The sequence below is a fragment of the Cynocephalus volans genome, chromosome 11, assembly GCF_027409185.1.
Source record: "Cynocephalus volans isolate mCynVol1 chromosome 11, mCynVol1.pri, whole genome shotgun sequence".
Lineage (NCBI taxonomy): Eukaryota > Metazoa > Chordata > Mammalia > Dermoptera > Cynocephalidae > Cynocephalus > Cynocephalus volans.
In genome coordinates, this window is record NC_084470.1 from 30,531,188 (window position 1) to 30,558,707 (window position 27,520).

Here is a 27,520-nt window from a genome sequence, read left to right on the forward strand (position 1 = left end):
TAATACCATAATAGCAGGGGACCTGAACACCCCACTGTCAATATTAGACAGATCATCTAGGCAAAGAATCAGTAGAGAAACACAAGATCTAAACAAGACTCTAGACCAATTGGAATTGGCAGATATCTACAGAACATTCCACCCAATAACCTCAGAATATTCATTCTTCTCAGCAGCACATGGATCATTCTCCAGGATAGATCACATATTAGGTCACAAATCAAGTATCAACAAATTCAAAAAATTGGAATTATCCCATGTATTTTCTCAGACCACAATGGATTAAAACTAGAAATTAATAACAAACGAAATCCTGGAAACTATACAAACACATGGAAATTAAACAGCATTCTACTTAATGACATATGGGTCCAAGAAGAAATCAAGCAGGAAATCAAAAAATTTATTGAAACTAATGAAAACAATGATACATCATACCAAAACCTGTGGGATACCGCAAAAGCAGTATTAAGGGGGAAATTTATTGCATTAAATGCTCACCTCAGAAGAATGGAAAGATGGCAAGTGAACAACCTAACACTTCACCTTAAAGAACTAGAAAAACAAGAACAATCCAAACCTAAAGTTAGCAGACGGAAAGAAATCATTAAGATCAGAGCAGAACTGAATGAAATTGAAAACCCAAAAACAATTCAAAAGATCAATGAATCAAAAAGTTGGTTTTTTGAAAAGATAAATAAAATTGACAAACTATTAGCATGGCTAACAAAAAAAAGAAGAGAGAAGACTCAAATAACAAAAATTAAAAATGAAAAAGGTGATATTACAACTGATTCATCTGAAATACAAGGAATCATTCGAGACTACTATAAACAACTATACGCCAACAAATTTGAAAATCTGGAGGAAATGGATAAATTTCTAGACACACACAAGCTCCCAAAACTGAACCATGAAGACGTAGAAAATTTGGACAGACCAATAACAATAAAGGAGATTGAAGCTGTTATCAGAAGGCTCCCAACAAAGAAAAGCCCAGGACCAGATGGATTCACAGCAGAATTTTACCAAACATTCAAAGAGGAATTGACACCGATTCTTAACAAACTATTCCAAAAGATTGAAACGGACGCAAATCTCCCAAACTCATTCTATGAAGCAAACATCATCCTGATACCAAAACCAGGTAGTAAAGATATAACCAAAAAGAAAACTACAGGCCGATATCCTTGATGAATATAGATGCAAAACTCCTCACTAAAATACTAGCCAACAGAATACAGCAACACATACGTAAAATTATTCACCATGATCAAGTGGGATTCATCCCAGGGATGCAAGGTTTGTTCAACATATGCAAATCAATAAATGTGATACACCATATTAATAAACTCAAACACAAGGACCATATGATCATCTCTCTAGATGCTGAAAAAGCATTTGATAAAGTTCAGCACTCATTCATGACAAAGACCCTCTATAAGTTAGGTATAGAGGGAAAGTATCTCAACATAATTAAATCCATATATGCCATATATGCCAAACCCACTTTTCCTTTAAGAACAGGAACTAGACAAGGATGCCCACTCTCACTACTCCTATTCAAAATAGTGTTGGAAGTACTAGCCAGAGCAATCAGAGAAGAGAAGGAAATAAAGGGCATCCAGATTGGAAAAGATGAAGTCAAACTGTCCCTGTTTGCAGATGACATGATCCTATATATCGAACAGCCTAAAACCTCTACAAAAAAACTGTTGGAATTGATAAATGATTTCAGCACAGTAGCAGGATACAAAATCAACACACAAAAATCAGTAGCATTTCTTTTCTCCAATAGTGAACATGCAGAACGAGAAATCAAGAAAGCCTGCCCATTTACAATAGCCACCAAAACAATAAAATACTTAGGAATTGAGTTAACCAAGGAGGTGAAAAATCTCTATAATGAGAACTACAAACCACTGCTGAGAGAAATTAGAGAGGATACAAGAAGATGGAAAGATATCCCATGCTCTTGGATTGGAAGAATCAACATAGTGAAAATGTCCATACTACCCAAAGTGATATACAAATTCAATGCAATCCCCATCAAAATTCCAAACACATTTTTCTCAGAAATGGAAAAAACTATCCAGACATTTATATGGAACAATAAAAGACCACGCATAGCCAAAGCAATGCTCAGCAAAAAAAATAAAGCTGGAGGCATAACACTACCTGACTTTAAGCTATACTACAAAGCTATAATAACCAAAACAGTATGGTACTGGCATAAAAACAGACACACTGATCAATGGAATAGAGAATCCAGAAATCAACCCACACACTTACTGCCATCTGATCTTTGACAAAGGCACCAAGCCTATTCACTGGGGAAGGGACTGCCTCTTCAGCAAATGGTGCTGGGATAACTGGATATCCATATGCAGGAGAATGAACCTAGATCCATACCTCTCACCATATACTAAAATCAACTCAAAATGGATTAAGGATTTAAATATACACCCTGAAACAATAAAACTTCTTAAAGAAAACATAGGAGAAATACTTCAGGAAATAGGACTGGGCACAGACTTCATGAATACGACCCCAAAAGCACGGGCAACCAAAGGAAAAATAAATAAATGGGATTATATCAAACTAAAGAGCTTATGCACAGCAAAAGAAACAATTAACAGAGTTAAAAGACAACCAACAGAGTGGGAGAAAATATTTGCAAAATATACATCTGACAAAGGATTAATATCCAGAATATACAAGGAACTCAAACAACTTTACAAGAAAAAAACAAGCAACCCAATTAAAAAATGGGCAAAAGAGCTAAGTAGGCATTTCTCTAAGGAAGATATACAAATGGCCAACAGACATATGAAAAAATGCTCAACATCACTCAGCATCCGGGAAATGCAAATCAAAACCACACTGAGATACCATCTAAGCCCAGTTAGGATGGCTAAAATCCAAAAGACTCTGAACGATAAATGCTGACGACGTTGCGGAGAAAAAGGAACTCTTATACATTGTTGGTGGGACTGCAAAATGGTGCAGCCTCTAGGGAAAATGGTATGGAGGTTCCTCAAACAATTGCAGATAGTTCTACCATACGACCCAGCTATCCCACTGTTGGGAATATACCCAGAGGAATGGAAATCATCAAGTCGAAGGTATACCTGTTCCCCAATGTTCATCGCAGCACTCTTTACAATAGCCAAGAGTTGGAACCAGCCCAAATGTCCATCATCAGATGAGTGGATACGGAAAATGTGGTACATCTACACAATGGAATACTACTCAGCTATAAAAACGAATGAAATACTGCCATTTGCAACAACATGGATGGACCTTGAGAGAATTATATTAAGTGAAACAAGGCAGGCACAGAAAGAGAAATACCACATGTTCTCACTTATTGGAGGGAGCTAAAAATTAATATATAAATTCACACACACACACACACACACACACACACACACACACACACACAAAAAGAAAAACCGGGGGGGGGGTGTGAACAAGATATAACAACCACAATTATTTGAAGTTGATACGACAAGCAAACAGAAAGGACATTGTTGGCGGGGAGGGGGTAGGTAGGAGGGAGGGAGGTTTTGGTGATGGGGAGCAATAATCAGCCACAATGTATATCGACAAAATAAATAAAAAAAAAAAGAAAGGTGGAGCCCTGAAGAGGTGATTAGATTGTAGGATCATGCCTAGTGAATGAATTAAAAACTGTGGTCATGGGTGTGCTTCTGAGGGTTTTAAAAAGAGAGTGAATTAGGAGATTAGGCTGCTCTGGTCTCTCTCTTTCCACAGTCTTGTAATGTTAGACCCCTGGGTCACTATCGCCATCACCAGATGGACTCTGGACGTCCCAGCCTCAGCAGCTATAAGCAACACATTTCACTGTTATAAATTACCCAGTTCCATGTATTTCATTATAAGCAATAGCAACAGAAACAGACTAACACAGCCTCCATTTTTAAAATCCTTGTTACTGCATTTCAGAACTTCCAAGTCACTCTCCCATTTAACAATCAGTTTTTATCTTCAATAAAGTTATAGTTTTTCTTGATGACTTTATAACCTAATGTACAGTTTTTCAGCTATCTAAACCGGCTTTTTCCTAGATATCTCAGAATTCTTTTTCATTAAAAAGAAACTTCCAGCCAAAACCTATCCAAATCAATATAGAACTAAATTATCACACAGAACTAATGAGGGTACTGAGCTGGTTTATCAGCTATAACTAACCAATGTTTCATCAAATTAATGCATTTATCAAACACAAAAGAACAATTAAAAGATGTGATAAAAGGCCATATTACTATTTTGGGGGGAATTCAGAACATACATTAGAAAGGCACATTTAATATGAAATACAAAACATTCTACCCTCACTATCCCAGTCACTCTTACCTTTAAGCCAAACTTTATCCCTACTGCTCCCACATCCCCTGCAACTCTTGTTACCACACTACTCTGTTTCATCTTCCTTGACTTCATCCCTTCTAAATTTTCTACTCTGCTTTCTGAGGACCCCCTTCCATGATAGCAAACTTTCTTATATTCTCAATCCATCAATGAATTCTTCAAACGTCAACTCCCTTGCCTACTGTCTACCTGTGATATGCCCCTGACAAACCCCATGTCTGCTTTTCTTTATGGCTAAACCCTAGCTACTTTATTCTGCTGGATATAGTCACACAATTTTACAAGCTGGCATCACCTATAAATACGATGTCCAATCTCAACTTGACTCCAAGGTTATATCTTCTTCAACTTTCTCCACACATCTTCAAATGCTCCATCTTGTCATTCATTCTCAGCAAATATCACCCTGACTTATCAAAAAAGAGATTAAAACATCAGTGATATCTCATTCAAATCTCTGTCATCAAACCAATGAATTTACTATACATAAACACCTTCTTTTCTCCTTCCCCCTATTATTACAATGAAAATAATGTCCCTCTTCCTATCACTAAATCCCTCCATCTCTGCTCTAAACTGCATCTCCTCCAGACTTCCAAGACCCCAGGACTCCTCTTCCATTGAGTTTTACTTTTCAAGTACTGCTACACCTTTTCCTTCTACTTCACACGCCCACTTTAGTACAGAACACATGATCAATTATATGAAATATTCAAAGTACTCAAGACTATCTTGAGATCATTAAAAGCATTCTGCTTACCATAGTCACAATGATTTTTTCCACTGGATGTTTCTATTTTAACTTTCAGCTAACCTCTGGCAATTTTGTTCACTCTCTCCTTGACATCCTGGCTTCTTTGACTCTATACTTTCCTGGTTTTTCTTCTTCTCCTCTAGCCATCTGTCTTGGTCTCCTTTACAGGATCCTCCTCTGCAGCAAAGCTTTCAAATGGCTTTATTTAGATATTGGTCCTACATCCTCTTCTCACACTATTTGCTTTTAGGAGATGAACACAACTATTCCCATTGTTTTTGCTACCATTCTGAAGCTGACAAATCTTTATCTCCAGTCCAACCCTAACATTTTCAGACCCACACATCAAAAACTTCAGGGTACCTTCATTTGAATGTCATAAGGCACTTGTAACTCACATCTGAAACTGAACTTACAATCTTCTCTGTTGCCCCTATCCCACCTGCAACACACAAAGTTCCTGCTCTAGATTTCCCAATCTCAATACAGGTTATATCACAGACCTAAAAGTCAACTCAGAAAACTGGATGTCCACTTCAAATTTCTCTCCCCTACTTTTCCCCATATTCAGCCAAATATTAAGTACTATTAATTCTGTGTTTCCACTTCTCTAAATTGCCGTCACTACCTTCCAGTACAGGCCACTATCATTACTAACTTAGAATATTGCAACAGCTTCTTAACTGGTTCTTTAGCTTCCAGTCTTGCCCCACCACTGTAGTTTATTCATCCTACTGTAGCCAGAATCATCTTTCTAAAATACAAATCTGGCCATAAGATTCCTTCAATGAACTACCCACTGTTCTTAGTAAAGTGGCTTCATGGTCCTAGTCTTCAATCTCATTTGTGGTCATTCCTCTTTTCAACTCTAGCCTCTGACCACATTTAAATTCTTTATATTTTGCAGAGAAGTTTAGAGCACATACTCTTTACTCAGTCATCTGGCTAACAACTACTCACCTTTAAGTTGTGGCTTACGTAATATAACACCTATCTTGATTCACCACTAGCACAAGTAAGTTGGACTCCCTACCAGTGTACTATCTGAGCATATCGTTAATTGCTCTAGCTGTAACTGGTGACTTTTCAGTTAAAATTTATTCCCTGTTGAGATTAGGGAAATTTCAGTAAATTTTCATAACTATCTCTCATTCTGTTTCTTCCTATCTACCCTTTAAGATTAATACCTCTGGCACAGAGTTGTGTGCCTAAAGTGTTTTTGCAGGACCACTGGCGATATCTAGTCCCAACGTAAACTGGGCTAAGCTGATTGAGCCCACAGACCTCTCCACTGAGCCTGAGCAAATGTCTAATGGGTCAGAGGGCCAAAAACTCCACCTCCAGATCCTGCTAACACCATTTTTGAACATGCAAAGGCACACAGATGGCTTGCGCCTGCACGGACCACCACTAAAGAACTCCCTCAGATTCTTTCACCAATCACAATCTCCCAATGCCTTGCATTATCCCTAACCACTTCTCCATAAATATGCCTTCTTTCCCTCTGTGGACAAGACAATTTTGAGATCTATTTCTTCCATCTTCTCACTTGGCCATCTTGTGAATAAACCTTTTTCTCTGCTGCAAAGACTGGTGGTTTGGTGTTTGGCTTTCCCCTTGTGTGCAGGCAAACGAACTCCATCAGGTTTGGTAACACAGGAAAGGACTCACCATTCTCTATCTTAACTGGCCATTTACTTTTCTCTGCCTGGCACCCCCAAATCCTGGCTATTAACCATAAGGAACATGGCATTCAAGACTTTTTTCTTTTTCACTGTTTTATTTCCAGCATTCAGAACAATGCCTAGTACATTTACTGAATGACAACAAATAAAAAACTTTAAAAGTGTTATAAACTTAAGAAAATGCTATTTTATAGTATTTCATATGTAAAATAAACAATATTTGCTATATATTATGTTAATAAGTTTTAGAAACCAGAAATTAATATTATCTTCACAATTTTTCATTAAAAGCTGTGTACAAAAAATGTCTATATTAAACATAAGTATACTACATGCAGTCCATGCTCCCAAATAATGGCCATGAATTTCTTGGGAAAATAATCATTTACTTCTTTAGCTTTCACTTGCAAAGTGATTACTGCTATGGGTTAATTAGGGTATCATAACTTGACATTTATTTGACAGAAAACTTTCTCCATTTGGTCGTTTGGAAAGTTTGATATGGGTCATAATTAAAGTGAAATATGGAAGAAATGAATCTTAAGGACAACTTCAAGGGAGAAGAAGTCAGTGATACCAAAGAGAACTAAAGAGTGAGTAGATTGACTTTTGAAGCCTAAAAGAAGAAATATTCAAGTACTAGAATAATTAGGGAAAATAAAATAAATTTCATACATTATAACTTAGGGCAGGAAGGAGAAAGGTAGATGGAGAAAAGATACATCAAGCAATTGCTGATCAGTATAAGTGGAGGTGCTCAAATTGATAAAACACAGTTCAGTCATTCATTACTTGTTTACTGAGTGGTGCCCATCTGCCAGGTGCTAGGAATAGAAATGGTTCCAGCATGGTTCCTACACTCATAAAGCTTACACTTGAGAAAAGGAGACAAATAATAAACAAGGAAACAAATTAACACAGAATTACATATTATGGTAAGTGCTGTGAATGGATGAAGAACAATGTCAGAGAACAATTGCATATGGGAAGGCCCAGAGTCTAGAACTGGGTTAGCATGCCTGAGCAAGGCCAGACAGGCAAGAATACAGCCATGCACATTAGAGTCAAAAGTTTAGATTTTATTAGTAGTACAACGTGAAACCATTGAAGAGTTATAAGCCAGGAAAAGTAGTAAAAAGATTTTTTTTCCTCTAAGATGACTCCAGCTCAGACCAGAGCAAGGTTTCAAGTACCTCTGACAGCATCGTATACTTTGGCCAGATATCTAGATATCTTCAGCAGAACAAATCCATCTTATGCTCAAATCTAAATTCACCTATACTACATGGAAAACATCACCAAAGGTCACAATATAACAGCATCATTTCATTAAATCAACTTCAGTCAACCATTTTAATTATTATCAATTTCTTCATCCAGAAAGACAGAGCACTCACTCCCTTCTAATTCTAAAACTCTGTGACACTATAATGGAAAGAAAGAAAAACTTGGGACAGAAACAAAATTACAGGGGGCAAAATGGAGTTGGCAGGATTCTGAACATCTTGATTTTTTTTTAAGTAGGTTAACTAAATATTTTTATATATGTACAAAGAACACTTTGAAACATGTTATATAAAAAGGCAAAGATATGTTAAGTAATTATCTCAATATTATAAAAGCTGTAAGGAAGAAGGTGAGTACTGTAGCATATAAAATTGAAGCTAAAAACTTTGGTAATATGTAACAAAATGCTGTTCTCAAAGAGACCTAATAGAAGAAAATGTTCTTTCATCATGAGCAACATTCCAATCTTTCATAAGCTTGTCAACAACTACTCATCCCAACAATATCATTTAATAGGTTAAGTTTCCCTAAATCTTGATATTGCTTTCAGTTTAAAATAAAATGATTACTTCCTCTTAATTGATTATTAAAAGTTACATGCTAAGGGCAAATAATCATGAATAGACTAACAAATGTTTTTGCTTTTTTAGCTTTCACTTAAACTACACGTAACCTGTCAGTTATTACTACCCTTTGATCAAAGTTCCTGGAATTTAAGGTGGTAATTCATGTATATGACCAAATTTCATAGGGTACAGAGAAAATGTTATCTTTTTTATGCTGTTCTCTATTAGAAAAAGAAAATCAAGCACTTAAAAGTTTAATTCACATGGGAAATATCCCCTAAGATTTTGCATGTATATATCTAGATGGTTCTTTTTCTGCCCCCACCCACCTTTCTTCAACCACTCATGAAAATAGACCAACGATATGCAGTTTTCTTTCTCCATTCCTATTATCTGCCTATTTTTACTAATTCTTTCCAGAATTATCAGAATCATTTAATAGTATTGTTTCTTTACAAATGTTAAAATTCAGATATGAGAAATTAAAGACATTTTGTTTACTAATGAAATCTATAAGAGAATTTTTTTTTTACACGTCATTTCCACACAGGCAAACCATTGATCTAAGTCCAGTGTTTAAATACTTAGAAAATGAATCATCCAATATCCACAAATACCCTAAAGATCGTGGCAGAAATGTGTAAAAGTCTTCAAAATACTTGAAGAAACCCCATGGAAGATGTATATTAAAATAAACAAACATACTAGAAAGGTGATAATTGTTCAAGTAAATATGACAACCCCATTAAAATGCAGCACGTTTTTCCGCAAAAAGGAAATCAGAGAAGATGAAATAGATGCTTTATATAAAATATTTACATATACAATACACAAAACCCACTATGGTTATAACCTTTATGGCTTTGAAGAACTAGATATTTACATATCTTTATTTCTGCATGTGCATGTGCGTATGTGTGTTTTGTATATATTTTTAACAGTTGACAGCTGTTTTAGAGCATACAGAGATGCCAAGTTGAATGAGGGTCTTGATTACTTCAAGATTAGCTATCTAAAGTTTCTATTCATTTTAAGTGTTGTTAGTTGGAAGAGTCATTAGTCACTTCCTTGTCTCATAGAACATCAGCATACATTTACATTGTTAATGAACATTTGGGGTAAATGAATTAATGGCACTTTTAAACATCAATTCAGTTCTAATAACTCAGTATGTCATAGAAATGTTGGGCTAGGATATAAACGCAAAGCCTTTTCTGTAAAGGTAACTACTCATTCCTGCAAACAATAAAGAATAAAATTAATTTAACATGTTTTTTAACCAGGTTTTATAAAAAAAAAAAAAACAAAAACCAAACCCTCAATATTTAATGAAATAGACCGGAGGAAAAAAATACACATTAAAAAACAAACAACAAAAAACTATGTTCTCAAATAAACATAATAACCAGAAATAGTATGAAAAATTTCAGTAAAACTATTTTATATATTTATAACACAAATACAGATTCACTTTTAAGACATCCACTTACAGAAGTGCTAGCAAAATAATGTGATTTATTTAATTATGAGTGCTTCTTACTGGTATGACATTTAAGAGAAAATATCACTAAGAAAGGTATCATGCTTACCACTTAGATAAAAGAATCACAATTGAAATGAACACTATTAATTTTCATATGATCAAAATCTTAAACAGCAGGCTTGAGTCCTTATATAACAAGAAATGTAAAATTAAAAAATAAAATCACAAAAATAAGTGGTAGGACAACTTCTATTTTAATTGAAAACAACAAAGGCATTTGTATAATATAGAAGGTATTAAAGATGCGCAAAAAACATAAACATACACCATAAAATAAAGAGTTTGTGTTCTAAAGAAATAGCCTCTTTAAACGGTAAATTATTTCTTAAAATTCTCAAAACATGAGTTAATGGCAGACACTGACAGCAATATAGACAAGAAATAATAATTTTATTTGAAGCGCACAAAATGCATGAATTACTTTGGCTAATTCACAATGTTTTAAAATAGATCTCACAAATCCTGACATATGCATTTCATAAGTGAAAAATTATAAGTAATCACTGAGTCAATGAACTGCATCAAATATTTAGTGAATTATTTAGCTCTGATACATATACACTTGATAAATTTTTACAAGGTAGAACCTGAACAGTCTATCTTTGAACAATCTATTATTTAACAATTTCAATGTATAGATTTTTTAAAGTATGACACAAATTTTTTTTTTTTTTTTTTTTTTTTTGTCGTTTTCGTGACCGGCACTCAGCCAGTGAGTGCACCAGTCATTCCTATATAGGATCCGAACCCGCGGCGGGAGCGTCGCTGCGCTCCCAGCGCCGCACTCTACCGAGTGCGCCACGGGCTCGGCCCATGACACAAATTTCAATTATTTTTTTCTTTTTTTTTAAGAAGGAGAATCAGCCTAGTCTTTTATCCTGGAATAATCTCAACTTGCTGGAGGGAAAAAAAATCACTGCAAAATCAACATCAAAAGCTTAAGATTTTTTAAAACATGTTTGCATTTCAACATTCTTATGCTGAAGATATCATTTAGTTGATTTTTTTTTTTTTTAAAAGAATAACAGTGCATTAAACGTTTGGCTAATGCTTCTGTCTGTAACTGAAAGTTGACTTTCTGTGGTATTCATTAGTGTCAAGAGTGCTCCATACATATCCAGGAAAATGTTCTTTGAGTTGCCCGGCTCAGTCTCATCCAGTGAATTACACATGTAAGGTGAACAGAGCTAACTGGAGCCCCTTTACTAGATTTCCCAGTACTTGCAGACAGCATATGCATATAAAACTCACCTCCAGACTTGCTGGAGTAACTTGACAAAGGGTCAATGCCTATTTCTTGTTCTTCTGGTTGCAGAGGATGTCTAGTTTCTGATAAGGAATGATACATTGTAGAAACTGGGCAATGTCACCAAAATTAACTACCTGGAAAGAGAAAAAATGCAGAGAATGATAAATATTTTTTTTCTTTTTGCTATGACTGGGAATAGATACAAGACTGAAATGATTAAATGAGCATTACAGACATTAACAAGTTTTCTACAGGCTCCAGGGACTGTTACTACACATTGGTAGGCTTATGCAAAGAAGTGAAAAAGGTGGCACAAAATTTCCATTTCAACAATTTCTCACCAAATCTGAACTTTACTTATAACCTTTATCTCAATGTTGAATCACATTTATTTTCAATAATTTTACACAAAACGCTGAATTGTTAAGTTAAAGAAATTATCCTCACATTTATAGTATTTATTGTTTTATATGTTTACTTTTATATTTTATAGTATTTATTGTTTTACTGCCAAAATAATATGCATTTGCAATAGTAACTTTCAAAATGTAGAAAACATAGTAAATTAAAATTACTCATAATTATATTAGCTAGAAATATCACTGTTAACATTTCAGGGTATCATATGAAGGTACTTCCAAAAGTTAATGGAAAAATGAAATTGAAAGATAATACAACTCTTTCGGGGAACTTTCTGAAGATCCCTCATACGTATCCTTCCTGTCTTTGTTCTGGGCATTTAAAATACCTACATTTTTAAATGTGATCCATCATGCTAAATATACTGATTATGTAACCTACTTTACATTATCATGTGTAGTTTCTTGCCCAGTTTTGATAAAAGGTATCTACATTACCATTTCTAATGGATCTCTAGCATTTATTATGTAGCTATCACAATTTATGTAAACCAACACTTTGAGTTATTCAACACTATAAACAAGCCTCACCATGAATACCGTTAAGTAGTATCTCTGTGTCATAACCATGATAAGTTCCTTAGGATAAATTCTTATGAGTGCAATTGTTGGACTGAAACATATATTTAAAAAACAAGATTTTGTGGTAAGTTTTGGCAAATTGTGCTCTAGAAAGATCTGTACATAAGAGAACAATTCATTTTGCTGAACCCTCATTAACAATGGATATTTCCTCTCTTTTTTGATACCGCTGTGATTGTCAAATCTTATAATGGATTTGCTTGATAGTGAGATTACTGAAGACTTCATATGTTTCGCTGACAATCTGCTGTCTTTTATAAATGGAGTTTATTGTTACAGTTGTCTTCATGACTTGTAGGCATGCTTTAAATATTAAGGATATTAAACCTTTGTCATATGATACATGTTTTTCTCAAAATGTGTCCATCTTTAAGTTGTATGGTATCTTGTGACATAAAAAACTTTTTCATTTCATGCATCCAAACATCTGTATCTCCATTATGGTTTCTGTCTGTGATGTTAGGCTTACAAAGACACGCTTATACATATAAACCACCCATATTTTCTTTTTGAAGATTCCCCCTTCAATTCTCATTTCTATAAATTATTCCAAATTGAACATTTTTTAAAAAATTAAATTATTTTGAACTTCCAAGGAACCCTACTTATAAATCTTCTATGTCCATACAGTGAAAATAACATTCCCAAATTAGAATTCTTCCAAAAAATAAACCGAGTTCACCAATTTTCATCCAAAATAATGTACAGAACATAATCTTTTAGATTTCAAAAGCAGTGGGGACATGAGAGAAAGAGGAAATGTGAAAAGATAAGTGAGAAAAGCAAGTCCAACCAAAATGAGTACCCAATTTTACAGGATATGGTCTTCACCTGTAGAGGTGAGGTTTCAGCGATACCTAGGAATACGCAAATCTTTGATCAACTTTTCACAACACAAAATGCTCCTCTATCCCATTCACTATCTCTCTAGAAGCCTCACCTTGTAAAATACTCATGTACATTTTCTCATTTTTATCAGAACCCTCCAACCCACCCACTTACCACAATCACAGTCAGATGATAACAAGTCCCATCCCCCTGGGACTGTGGCTAACACAATAGAAGCAGAGGGTTAGGGAAAACAGAAAACTTTTGTTGCCAACACACAGTAAGAATTTCCAAAGCCAAAAATTCTAAATCCACAAATCTGGACAGTTGTCAGTATTTGTTCCTTATGTGTGCAAATCAATGAGCATATATTGAGTTACATAGAAGGAATACTGGGGAATATAATCTAGTAGAGGATAGCAAACTGTAGATGATCAGTTATAGTATAAAACATAATCTATCAAATTACGTTGAACAAATGAATGAAGAGGTTAAGGAATAAAGTCCTCTATTATGGAGCAGTAAGAATCACCAAATTCAAATATCTAATGGGGTCAGACAAAATGCACTATTAATTATAGTTAACATTTATGAACAATGAATATATGTCAAAAACCACTCTAGATGCTTCATATATACTCATCAGATCATCCTCCCTACAACCCAATGACGTATCTTCATCATCTTCATTTCCATTTTATCAAAGAGAAAACTGAGGTATAAAGAAAGCAATTAGTCTCGAGTTGCACAATTAATAAGTACTGAAGCCAGAATCTGAACCTATGCTCCTCTATCTGGCTCCAGAGCTCACATTCTTTCTCCTACACTACATTTGGTTCTCAGTAAGTCAACAAGACAAACAAACCAGGGATAAACCAAAGGCTGTAAGAGGATGGGGCCTGTGGATAATTGGAACATCCCTTATTCTGCTTCAGCTTTTTCAAGACAGGCTAGGAATCCAGAATTTTATGTGAAATCTCTTTACTTGTAAGTGTTGGCAAATAATTTAAATTAAAAAGAAAAAAAAAAAAAAAAAAAAAAAAAAAAAAAAAAAAAAAAAAAAAAAAGGGGGTTTTCAAGATGGCGGCGGCTGCGGCGGCTGGCGCGGAGTAGCTGAGGTGGAAAAGGCGGCCACTGGGCCTCAGGCAGCCGAGAAACTTGTGGACCTTCCTCTGGCCATCTCTTAAGGGAGGACTGCTGCTGCTGGCCGGTCGTGGGGGCTCAACGCCACTTTGCCCCCGGCAGGAGAGGCTGCCTCATTTACAGGCAACAGCTTTGAAGTGTGGAGCAGGAAAAGAACTGATTCTTAGCTGCAAAAGCGAGTCTTGAAACAGGGAACACGGCGCCAGGGCTGCTGTGGATGCAGCCAGGATCCCGGAGGCTGGGGCCGCACTGAAGGCGGCCAGCTGCCCTATTCAGGATTCGAGGTTTCAGGCCGGCATTAAAGAAGATTCCTGGGAGCGCCCGAGCGGCGCCGCGACTGAACAGCCCGAGGCGGCAGCGCCGAGAACACGGAAGGCAACAAACCAGAGACAGAGCGAGCGCCCGACCTGGCACAGCACTGTGAGTGATCCCTGGCACAGCTCTGTGAGTGAGCCCTGCCCACCCGGCTCCCGCCTGCACCACCAGGCCACTCACTGCCCCAGTGCTGCCTCCATTTTCCCAGGTGCGGGCAGCTCCGCCCTGATTGGCCATCACTGAGCCCATTTGCTTGGCCTGGCGCGGGGCTTTCCGGACCCTGCGGCCGGCCTCCTCTCCCACTCCCTCCGCGGTTCTCTGGCAGGGCTGGGGGTGTGGGGCGTCCCGACCAGTGTTGGGAGGGCTAGGAAATACGGGCGGGCCGACTGTCACTCCACCACACCCTGGACTCCGGCCCGGTAAACTTCCTGTTACTGGGAGGCAGATACCATCTCTGCGACCACCAGTTTGGAAAAAAGCCTAATGAATTTCTGGTTGGGAATAGTGTGGTAGGAGAGTTCCCAGGTCCGCTAGAACCTGCCGGAGAGCAGGCTGCAGGCGGGCACTAGACTCGGTTTATACTGGGGGGATACAAAGGTGAACAAGACCCGAGAAAGATCTACACAGTGCTACAAAGGCACCCAGAGAGACCGGTCGTCTGTGCCTAGCAGAAACCTGGTAGACTTCCTGGGCGAGGCGGTGCTGAGCAGGGTCTTGAAGGCCCAGCTGATAGACGAGGGGTGCAGAAGACACACCCCAGCCCAGCACAGTGTGCACAGAGGGGGGAGACGTGCGGCCAGGGAGGCGGAGACTCGACAGAAACCACACACCCGGTGGGGTCGCCACTGCACGATCTAACAGCCTGGGCCAGAGCACACGGAACGGGGAGAAGTCCTGTACAGAAAGTGAAAGCTCAACAGAGATCACACACCCTGTGGTGCGTGATCCACCAGCCCAGCAGAGTACAAGCTGACCAGAAAGGTGGATCCCCGGAGAAGCCCAAGACCCGAGGCAACCACACACACAAGACACTAGAGGCCAACTGAGCAGTCACGGCGGGAGCCATACCAAATTGGCAACCACAGCAACATCCTAGTTAGTCATTAGTCTCAAACCGGTGGACTGTGAAACCCCCTGCCACAATGAATAAACACCAAAAAAAAGACACCAGAAATACAAAAAATCAAGAAAGTACACCACCAAAAGTTAATAAATCTCATACTCTAGATCCTATAGAACAAGAAGCCCTTGAAATAACTGACAAGGAATTTCGAGTGATAATTCTAAGGAAACTGAATGAGATACAAGAAAACTCAGCTAGACATCATGATGAAATGAGGAAAAGTATACAGGATCTGAAAGAGGAAATATACAAGGAAATCAATGTCCTGAAAAAAAATGTAGCAGAACTTGCTGAACTGAAGAAGTTATTCAGCGAAATAAAAAACACAACGGAGAGTTTAACCAGCAGGCTTGTCGAAGTTGAAGAGAGAACCTCTGAACTTGAAGATGGGCTGTTTGAAATAACACAAGCAGACAAAAAGAAAGAAAAAAGAATCAAGGACATGGAAGAAAATCTGAGAGAGATATCAGACAACCTCAAGCGCTCAAATATCCGAGTCATGGGTATTCCAGAAGGGGAGGAAAATGGAGATTCCATTGAAAACATATTCAACAAAATAGTGGCAGAAAACTTCCCAGGTATAGGAAAAATCACAGATCTTCAGATCCAGGAAGCTCAACGATCTCCAAATGTATTCAACCCAAAAAGGCCTTCTCCAAGACATGTCATAGTCAAATTGGCAAAACTCAGAGACAAAGAGAGAATCTTAAAAGCTGCAAGAGAGAAGCGTCAAATCACCTATAAGGGAGCCCCAATCAGGTTAACATCAGACTTTTCATCACAAACCCTAAAAGCTAGAAAGGAATGGGATGATATTTTCAAAATACTAAAAGACAAAGATTGCCAGCCAAGAATACTCTACCCTGCAAGGCTATCCTTCCGAAATGAGGGGCAAATAGTATATTTCTCAGACAAACAAAAACTGCGGGAGTTCACTACCACAAGACCACCCTTACAAGAAATCCTCAAGGGAGTACTGGGTTTGGTTCCTGAAAAATAACTACCACTGCCATAAAAACCTAAGAAAAATCTAAACCCGCTAGTACAATAAAAATGGCATTCATGAAGAGAAAACAAGCTAACAAAAACACTATCTACAACCTAAGGAACCAACAAACAAAGAAACCAAACAGTAAATCAGAAAGCAAGGAACAAAAGACACCTAAGACAACCAAACAACCAATAAAATGCTAGGAATAAATCAACACCTTTCAATAACAACTCTTAATGTTAAAGGCTTAAATTCCCCAATTAAAAGACACAGACTGGCTGACTGGATCAAAAAGCAGGACCCAACTATATGCTGCCTACAAGAGACCCACCTCACCCATAAAGATTCACACAGACTAAGAGTGAAAGGATGGAAAAAGATTTACCATGCAAACAGAAAAGAAAAACGAGCTGGAGTGGCTATTCTTATATCTGACAAAATAGACTTTAAACTAAAAACCATAAAAAGAGACAATGAGGGACACTACTTAATGATAAAAGGACTGATCCATCAAGAAGACATAACAATCATAAATATGTACGCACCCAATGTTGGAGCAGCCAGATTTATAAAACAAACTCTATTAGACCTAAAGAAGGTAATAGACACTAATACCATAATAGCAGGGGACCTGAACACTCCACTGTCAATATTAGACAGATCATCTAGGCAAAGAATCAGTAGAGAAACACAAGATCTAAACAAGACTCTAGACCAATTGGAATTGGCAGATATCTACAGAACATTCCACCCAACAACCTCAGAATATTCATTCTTCTCATCAGCACATGGATCATTCTCCAGGATAGATCACATATTAGGTCACAAATCAAGTCTCAATAAATTCAAAAAAATTGGAATTATCCCATGTATCTTCTCAGACCACAATGGATTAAAACTAGAAATTAATAACAAACAAAACTCTGGAAATTATACAAACACATGGAAATTAAACAGCATTCTACTTAATGACATATGGGTCCAAGAAGAAATCAAGCAGGAAATCAAAAAGTTTATTGAAACTAATGAAAACAATGATACATCATACCAAAACCTGTGGGATACTGCAAAAGCAGTATTGAGGGGAAAATTTATTGCATTAAATGCTCACTTCAGAAGAATGGAAAGATGGCAAGTGAACAACCTAACACTTCACCTTAAAGAACTAGAAAAACAAGAACAATCCAATCCTAAAGTTAGCAGACGGAAAGAAATCATTAAGATCAGAGCAGAACTGAATGAAATTGAAAACCAAAAAACAATTCAAAAGATCAACGAATCAAAAAGTTGGTTTTTTGAAAAGATAAATAAAATTGACAAACCATGAGCATGGCTAACAAAAAAAAGAAGAGAGAAGACTCAAATAACAAAAATTAGAAATGAAAAAGGCGATATTACAACTGATTCATCTGAAATACAAGGAATCATTCGAGACTACTATAAACAACTATACGCCAACAAATTTGAAAATCTGGAGGAAATGGATAAATTTCTGGACACACACAAGCTCCCAAAACTGAACCGTGAAGACGTAGAAAATTTGAACAGACCAATAACAATAAAGGAGATTGAAGCTGTTATCAGAAGGCTCCCAACAAAGAAAAGCCCAGGACCAGATGGATTCACAGCAGAATTTTACCAAACATTCAAAGAGGAATTGACACCGATTCTTTACAAACTATTCCAAAAGATTGAAACGGACGCAAATCTCCCAAACTCATTCTATGAAGCAAACATCATCCTGATACCAAAACCAGGTAAAGATATAACCAAAAAAGAAAACTACAGGCCGATATCCTTGATGAATATAGATGCAAAAATCCTCACTAAAATACTAGCAAACAGAATACAGCAACACATACGAAAAATTATTCATCACGATCAAGTGGGATTCATCCCAGGGATGCAAGGTTGGTTCAACATACGCAAATCAATAAATGTGATACACCATATTAATAAACTCAAACACAAGGACCATATGATCATCTCTATAGATGCTGAAAAAGCATTTGATAAAGTTCAGCACTCATTCATGACAAAGACCCTCTATAAGTTAGGTATAGAGGGAAAGTATCTCAACATAATTAAAGCCATATATGCCAAACCCACTGCCAATATCATCCTGAATGGGGAAAAGCTGAAAGCTTTTCCTTTAAGAACAGGCACTAGACAAGGATGCCCACTCTCACCACTTCTATTCAACATAGTGTTGGAAGTACTAGCCAGAGCAATCAGAGAAGAGAAGGAAATAAAGGGCATCCAGATTGGAAAAGATGAAGTCAAACTGTCCCTGTTTGCAGATGACATGATCCTATATATCGGACAGCCTAAAACCTCTACAAAAAAACTGTTGGAATTGATAAATGATTTCAGCACAGTAGCAGGATACAAAATCAACACACAAAAATCAGTAGCATTTCTTTTCTCCAATAGTGAACATGCAGAAGGAGAAATCAAGAAAGCCTGCCCATTTACAATAGCCACCAAAAAAATAAAATACTTAGGAATTGAGTTAACCAAGGATGTGAAAAATCTCTATAATGAGAACTACAAACCACTGCTGAGAGAAATTAGAGAGGATACAAGAAGATGGAAAGATATTCCATGCTCTTGGATTGGAAGAATCAACATAGTGAAAATGTCCATACTACCCAAAGTGATATACAAATTCAATGCAATCCCCATCAAAATTCCAAAGACATTTTTCTCAGAAATGGAAAAAACTATTCAGACATTTATATGGAACAATAAAAGACCACGAATAGCCAAAGCAATGCTCAGCAAAAAAAATAAAGCTGGAGGCATAACACTACCTGACTTTAAGCTATACTACAAAGCTATAATAACCAAAACAGCATGGTACTGGCATAAAAACAGACACACTGACCAATGGAATAGAATAGAGAATCCAGAAATCAACCCACACACTTACTGCCATCTGATCTTTGACAAAGGCACCAAGCCTATTCAGTGGCGAAGGGACTGCCTCTTGAGCAAGTGGTGCTGGGATAACTGGATATCGATATGCAGGAGAATGAAACTAGATCCATACATCTCACCGTATACTAAAATCAACTCAAAATGGATTAAGGATTTAAATATACACCCTGAGACAATAAAACTTCTTAAAGAAAACATAGGAGAAACACTTCAGGAAATAGGACTGGGCACAGACTTCATGAATACGACCCCAAAAGCACGGGCAACCAAAGGAAAAATAAACAAATGGGATTATATCAAACTAAAAAGCTTCTGCACAGCAAAAGAAACAATTAAAAGAGTTAAAAGACAACCAACAGAGTGGGAGAAAATATTTGCAAAATATACATCTGACAAAGGATTAATATCCAGAATATATAAGGAACTCAAACAACTTTACAAGAAGAAAACAAGCAACCCAATTAAAAAATGGGCAAAAGAGCTAAGTAGGCATTTCTCTAAGGAAGATATCCAAATGGCCAACAGACATATGAAAAAATGCTCAACATCACTCAGCATCCGGGAAATGCAAATCAAAACCACATTGAGATACCATCTAACCCCAGTTAGGATGGCTAAAATCCAAAAGACTGTGAACGATAAATGCTGGCGAGGCTGCGGAGAAAAAGGAACTCTCATACATTGTTGGTGGGACTGCAAAATGGTGCAGCCTCTATGGAGAATGGTATGGAGGTTCCTTAAACAATTGCAAATAGATCTACCATACGACCCAGCCATCCCACTGTTGGGAATATACCCAGAGGAATGGAAATCATCAAGTCGAAGGTATACCTGTTCCCCAATGTTCATCGCAGCACTCTTTACAATAGCCAAGAGTTGGAACCAGCCCAAATGCCCATCATCAGATGAGTGGATACGGAAAATGTGGTACATCTACACAATGGAATACTACTCAGCTATAAAAACGAATGAAATACTGCCATTTGCAACAACATGGATGGACCTTGAGAGAATTATATTAAGTGAAACAAGTCAGGCACAGAAAGAGAAATACCACATGTTCTCACTTATTGGAGGGAGCTAAAAATTAATATATAAATTCACACACACACACACAAACCGGGGGGGGGAAGAAGATATAACAACCACAATTATTTGAGGTTGATACAACAAGCAAACAGAAAGGACATTGTCAGGGGGGAGGGGGGGAGGGAGAAGGGAGGGAGGTTTTGGTGATGGGAAGCAATAATCAGCTACAATGTATATCGACAAAATAAAATTAAAAAAAAAAAAAAAAAAAAAAAAAAAAAAAAAAAAAAAAAATAAAAAGAAAAAAAAAACTTGTGAAACAGATTGAACACATTTCAAAACTATATTTGTCCAACAGGCAACTATTTTAATGGAAGATTCATATTTTCTATACATTTTGTTATACTATTAAAAATACAAAAGCAAATATTTGAAAATGTCTATTCCATATTAACTGCTGGATTTCCTTAATATTTCTTTAACATCTTAAACCATGTTTTCATAATCTTATTATCTTAATTTCTTATTTTTATAGTATACTTTCACTGTTATAGACTTCATACACCTAAAATATACAAATAAATGAATTTTACGTATTTTAAACTTCATGAAAAATAGACAAGTGACAAGCAAACTAATATCAAAGTTCATTTTTAAAAAAACATCAAAAAATCTATATAGCTAAAATAAAATACAACATAATGATGTTCATATAGTCATTCAAAATGCTAAAGGATACTTAAGGTCTTTTTGGCTCCTTAGAGAAGGTTAAATTCAAGAAGTAATTCAGCAAATTTAGCTTTTAATTATAATTCTTTAGAACTTCACAATTCTGTGGTAATAACCAACAACCAGAGTACAAAAATTAACCAAATACGCCAGCCTACAACTATTCTATATAATCAGGCATCCACTACATCCTAAGTTATTATGCCAATAGACAGAAACTGAGTCACTGAAATAAATGAACTATTTTCAAGCAATCTGTTGAAGAAAAGGTAAAGATAATGTTCTTAGTTTTCTTTGAATTATGAACTTAAATAATAACACATAAGCCAAAAGTAACTTATTAAGAAGGTGCTGCTTTGGTTTTTGTCATTTTGTTTTAAACTTAAAGGGCTATTTTAGCTTTCCAGAATATTAAAAAAATACTTAAGTATGTTAGCTACTGCTATTATGATTACCTTATACAATCACAATATAGTTGATTTTAAATGTAAAATAATTTTCTTAAGAATTTTCCAATTTGTGTTTCATAAATATACCAAAAGAAAATATTTGACTACTACAAAGCAGAATATCCAAGATCTTTAAAGAAATGTCTATATGTATTTTAATCATTATTATGAATAACTTTTTTATCTACAAATATCAGACTATAAGAAAATATTTGATAAAAATTCAAGTAAAAAAATTAAGGAGCTTTTTTTTGGTCTGAAAATTTTAAAATAATCACTGTAAAAGTCAAAATAGCATACATATTTGAAACTTACAATGGCTCATTACATCTTAAATTTGTATTACAAACTCTGACTTCTATACTTAATATGCTTTAATCTTTTCTACACAGAAGTTAGATATACAGAGAAAAACATATAAAGACCAAAAATATGCTTCTTAGTAAATGATACTTAAATCCATATTGATAGATTTCAGCACCGCACTCTCCTGAGTGAGCCCTGGGCCAGCCCTCCATATTGATAGATTTCAGTTCTCTTAAATAATGCCTACCTGTCTTTAGAATTTCCCTGACTGATCAAAATGATACACAAAGGATTTTTTTTTAAATAAATAAAAGCAATCTCGTTTTTCTAAAGGAGAAAGCACAGCAATATATCTTCTAAGACCTGAGAAAGAAGCTATCCCTCCCCTTTGTTACACTTATTATAAATAACAATTTTTCCTGCTTCACGTGAACTCAAAATTCAGTAAACTCAAAACAGGTTTTACAATATGGTTTTACTGCTATCCTGGTCACAGAAGAAGACAAATTAGGATAAATTCTCATTTAAAATCAAAGGCTAATCTTAAAGACAGTTGTACTGGTTTTACAAGTCTGGTTCCTGGAGTATTACATCTTAAAATAAAAGTGATCTGTTTGAAAGAAGGGAAGTCTTGTGTAAACAGTTAGTATTTAAATATTTAATAACAGGGTGAAAGTTTAGCACTGAAGCTCAGAAAATAGTTTTACAGTACTTTAAAAGAATTTTCAAAACATTATTTTGCATGTAAACTGAAGCAATACAAGCAATCTCTAAGTGAAAATTTCAAATTATTAGCATTGTATGGATAAGTAGTTTAGTTGAATACAAGTTTCTCTTTCAAAATGGCATTACATAAACTGAATCTCTAGAAAAACAATTTATTCCCTCTGAATATGAAGTTCTATGTATTTCAGCTTATATTCATTCCTTCACTGTTTCTAATCCTTAGGCACAGAATTAGCATTCTGAATTGTCATTCAAAGACATCCATATTCAAAAAAGCTCATATAAGCATACTTCATTCATTTAAATTCTTGACTGATGATAAACTTAAAAGTCAAACACTGAAATGACAGAGTAGTATTACTTTACATAAAGATTTCTTCCACAGGAAAAGCATATTAACAAGCTTAAATGGGCTACTTCCAGCGTTAGATTATAAAAGAGAAGGAGGATACAGCACGAATAAGTATGTGTTAAAGGTAGCAAGTATTTACCATGATGGGTATTTAACCTGAAATTTGACATCTTGGCTTTAAATGCAAGCTTCTTTAATAGAAGCTATATTTTCGTAATTAAGAGATAAGGTAACTTGAACATTATCTAAAGAATTGGCTCCAAACCACATTTTTTTCTTTAGAAATGTCAGTAGCTAAAGGTAATTTTAATGATTGGAAACAATGATACTCTAAAGTCTTACTTACAAGGGAGGAAAGGAGGAAGAAAGAATAGAAAAAAAGAGAAGAGAGAGGGCTGTTGGGGTAGCTTACTTGGTTAAAGTGTGGTGGTAATAACACCAAGGTCAAAGGTTCAGATCCCTGTACAGGCCAGCTGCCAGAAAAAAAAAAAAAAAAAAAAAGAGAGAGAGAGAAAGACAAAAGAAAGAAAAAAAAAAGAAAGAACAAAGTTCCATTTTTAACTTCCGTCAATCTTTAATGCACGAGGGTTACATTGGACTTTAAATAAGTTAATTAAGTATTAAAATCAATCACCTGAAAGTCTTAATATTTAATATTGTTAGATTGTATATCAAAGTAGTTTTATTATTTATTTACTCCAAACCTTTCCAGAATACTTCATTTGACAACAGGGGGTCTGTTTCTCACAAGATAAATGCATTTACAATGCCAAATAAATTATATATAAAAGCATTTGTCTTAATACATGTCATTCAATATTAAATATCACCCATTGGTAAAAACCTGAAACCTTAATTCATTTTACCAACCACACAACTGTACTAGTCAAGTGCTGTCTAATAGGTACAAGGGTCTATATATAAGAACACTGATCAAAAGAAAATTAAAACAGGTTTAATCTTTATAATATTCATGCTATCAGAACAAGATGTTTAGGGTAAACAATCAATGTAAAATACTAGATTCATAAACAACATACATAATTAGAAATATGCAGAATATATGAGATGTTCACAGGTGGACGTAAATATTTTATATTGCAAAATAAAAATGCATGTGGCCTTTCAATATTCAAATGCTATAAAGTCATAAGAATGTGGCAGTTGTGGCCATAACCAAGAGAAAATTGAGCATTATAAAGAGTCAAACTGCCTAACAAAAAGCTCTCCACAGCATACCCTCATATGGTTCTCTTGCATACATGCTCAAGCACAGAGATTATAGGGAAGTAGCTTGGCTTAGTGGCCAACCTTTTATTATTATCCAGCTACACAAAAATACTTCAGTTGTTACTGTTTCTATTTTATACAGATTTCACCTCTAGGCATTAAACCATTCAATCTGGTTTTCATAAAATCAAGGCTAATACTCATATAGCATACAATTAGCAATTCAGGAAAAAATGAACAAAATTTGAAAAGAGAAAACAGGAATAATAACTTAGCCAACTATATTAAACTAATGATGATACTAATAATGAAAAATAAATGGCCACTTGAAATAAGCATCATATCAAATAATTTTGTCAAAAAATGAATGAACAAAAAACCTCTCCTTAGTACAAACCTGGGGATGCCAGGGATGTTTTCAGAAGCATATGACCAATTGTGGTGACATCTTTCTAAAAGTCCATCTGGATCTGACTTTTTTTTTTTTTTTTGTCTTTCTCGTGACCGGCACTCAGCCAGTGAGTGCACCAGCCAGTCCTATATAGGATCCGAACCCGTGGCGGGAGTGTCGCCGCGCTCCCAGCGCCGCACACTCCCGAGTGCGCCACAGGCTTGGCCCTGGATCTGACATTTATCCCTTGGTTTTTAGTATGTGATAGGGCCAGGAAACCTAAAGAAATTTTAGTTCTTAAAGACAGCACATTAAATAATAATATCAGCACACACATAATAATTATTAGAAAGTAAGTATTGTTTAAAGCACTTTATATACATTAACTCACTTAAATCTCACAATTCTATGAAGTAGATACTATTATCCCTTTTACAGATAAGGAAACCACAGACAAGTTATGTAACCTATTCAAGGTCATACAGCTAATTAGTGGCAAAACCATCTCAAATGACTTAACAATGACTTAATAAATGCCCTAACAAAAATTAAACCAGAATCTTATAATGTAATACTAAGGCATTACAATTTAATTTTCTTCCATGGAAGTTCTTTCAAAATCTGGAATATTAAGTTTAATAGGTCCTTAACAGTTACAAGGTATATGTATCTCACATAGATGACCATCTCGGAGTAAATGCACACCTAGCAAGGAAAGAAAAGAAGTAAATTGGGATGGAGGCATAATTCATATGTCTCAGCAAAATTATAATTGATGAATAGGTCACACTGCATCGTTGATCAAATAGCCAAAATTGCGAATGATTTAAATTCCCAAATGCTGTGGATACACATCACACCAGTCATGTCAGCATCAAGTGACATCACTGAGGGAAGGCCAGCAGTTAAGAAGCATCATCTGGTCCTCACTAGCCAAAGGAGCTTAATAAGAACATTTATGCTTTCCTTCCCTCCAGTTTTTTTCAGATATCTTTTCCTCCTGAGGAGGCCTTTCCTCTTCACTTCTCTAAATCTTATACACAACCCAACACTCAACTTTACCTTCATGGACAAGCCCCAGAAGTAATTTCTCCCTGCTCTTTCATAGCAGTGTTATTACCCCCCATTGTGATGTACCACTGGAGCTACAAAAACATACCTCTTATTGCAATAGTTATTATTTTTATGGTTAGCCTCTATTTATAGCAATTGCAAATTTGTTTTCCGTAATTTGTGGTTTAAAAGTTTCCTATTTAAATAAATTTACTTAATTAAAAAGAGTAAATTATAAGGTGGTAGACATAGTTAAAATCCTTAAGACAGCATATAATAAATGACTGATGTTTAGAAAATGATGCTATAGCGAATGTTGTCATTCACTGACTTTATTAAGCATTCTTTGAAATACTACTTCTTTTGCTTACATAAACTGTTATCCTAAGTAGTTTTTAGCTCATGTAGCTTATCACACATTTTTTTAAAAAGCAGACTATGTATTCCTTGAGGGCAGAGAAAGTGGTTTTCATTGCTTTGTACATCCCAAAATATGCAGATATTACACTAACAGGAATAACTATCTATTGATGAATTTATCAAAAAGACCCAACACAATTATAAATGTGGTTCATGCTACTGATAAGCTAAGCTTAAACATCCCTCTGTGAAGTGCTTATACCTAACACCTCTACTATAAAACAGAGGACTTGAGCCAGTTGAGCATGCATGACCATTACTAAACAATAAATGCTAGTATTTAAAATAGGAAGAACTAAATCTGTCTTTCGGTCAAAAGCATTAGTATAGAGTCTTCTCAGAGAGAAAAGGTACTGTCTTGGTCAGTTAAGGCTGCTCTAACAAAAACAGAACTGACTGGGTGGCTTAAACAGCAGATAATTATTTCTCACAGTTCTGAAGGCTGGGATGTCCAAGATCAAAGTGCCGGCTGATTCAGCTCCTGGTTGGCAGAAGGCCATCTTCTTGCTGTATCCTCACATGAAGAGAAAGATCCTGTCTCTTATGTCTCTTCTTAAAGGGACACTAATTCCATCCGTGAGGGCTTCACCCTCATGATCTAATTACCTTGCAAAGGCTTCACATTCGAACACTATCCCATTGGGGATTAGAGCTTCAACATATGAATTTGGAGGGGAACACAAACAGTCACTCCATAGCAGATATGTAATGGGAGACTTCAATTGAGAGTTAAAATTTTTTATTCAAGTGTTTGCTTCCTCTTTGGAACATCATCACTCCTTAACACCATAGTTCTGCTCTTATCTCTCACCTGAATACTCTTAAAATACCCTCCTAATTGGTCTCCATGCTTCCATTCTTCCCCACTGTTGTCAAATCCATAACAATGGTCCTATTCCCTTTGCCACAATGGTTGGGAAGAGCCATTTGATGTAAATGACAGGCAGGGACTTCTAGAGAAAGTTTTTCTCTAAATTAAGAAGATGTACGCTCTTAATTGCAGTAGATTAACTAG

At 35.9% G+C, this 27,520-nt stretch overlaps 1 protein-coding gene across 10 annotated transcripts in view; it reads right to left on the reverse strand.

Moving 5' to 3' along the window:
• Positions 1-27,520, reverse strand: part of TBC1D5 (TBC1 domain family member 5) — a 539,520-nt gene that overhangs the window by 318,703 nt on the left and 193,297 nt on the right. For 9 of the 10 annotated variants that reach the window (XM_063113715.1, XM_063113719.1, XM_063113718.1 and 6 more), the window contains one exon: positions 11,482-11,613. In XM_063113715.1, the coding sequence (XP_062969785.1) occupies positions 11,482-11,578 (97 nt within the window). In that variant the 5' untranslated portion in view covers positions 11,579-11,613. Of the gene's footprint in view, positions 1-11,481; positions 11,614-23,823; positions 23,873-27,520 lie in introns of those variants that run through there. The other variant, XM_063113716.1, reaches the window with a different exon arrangement.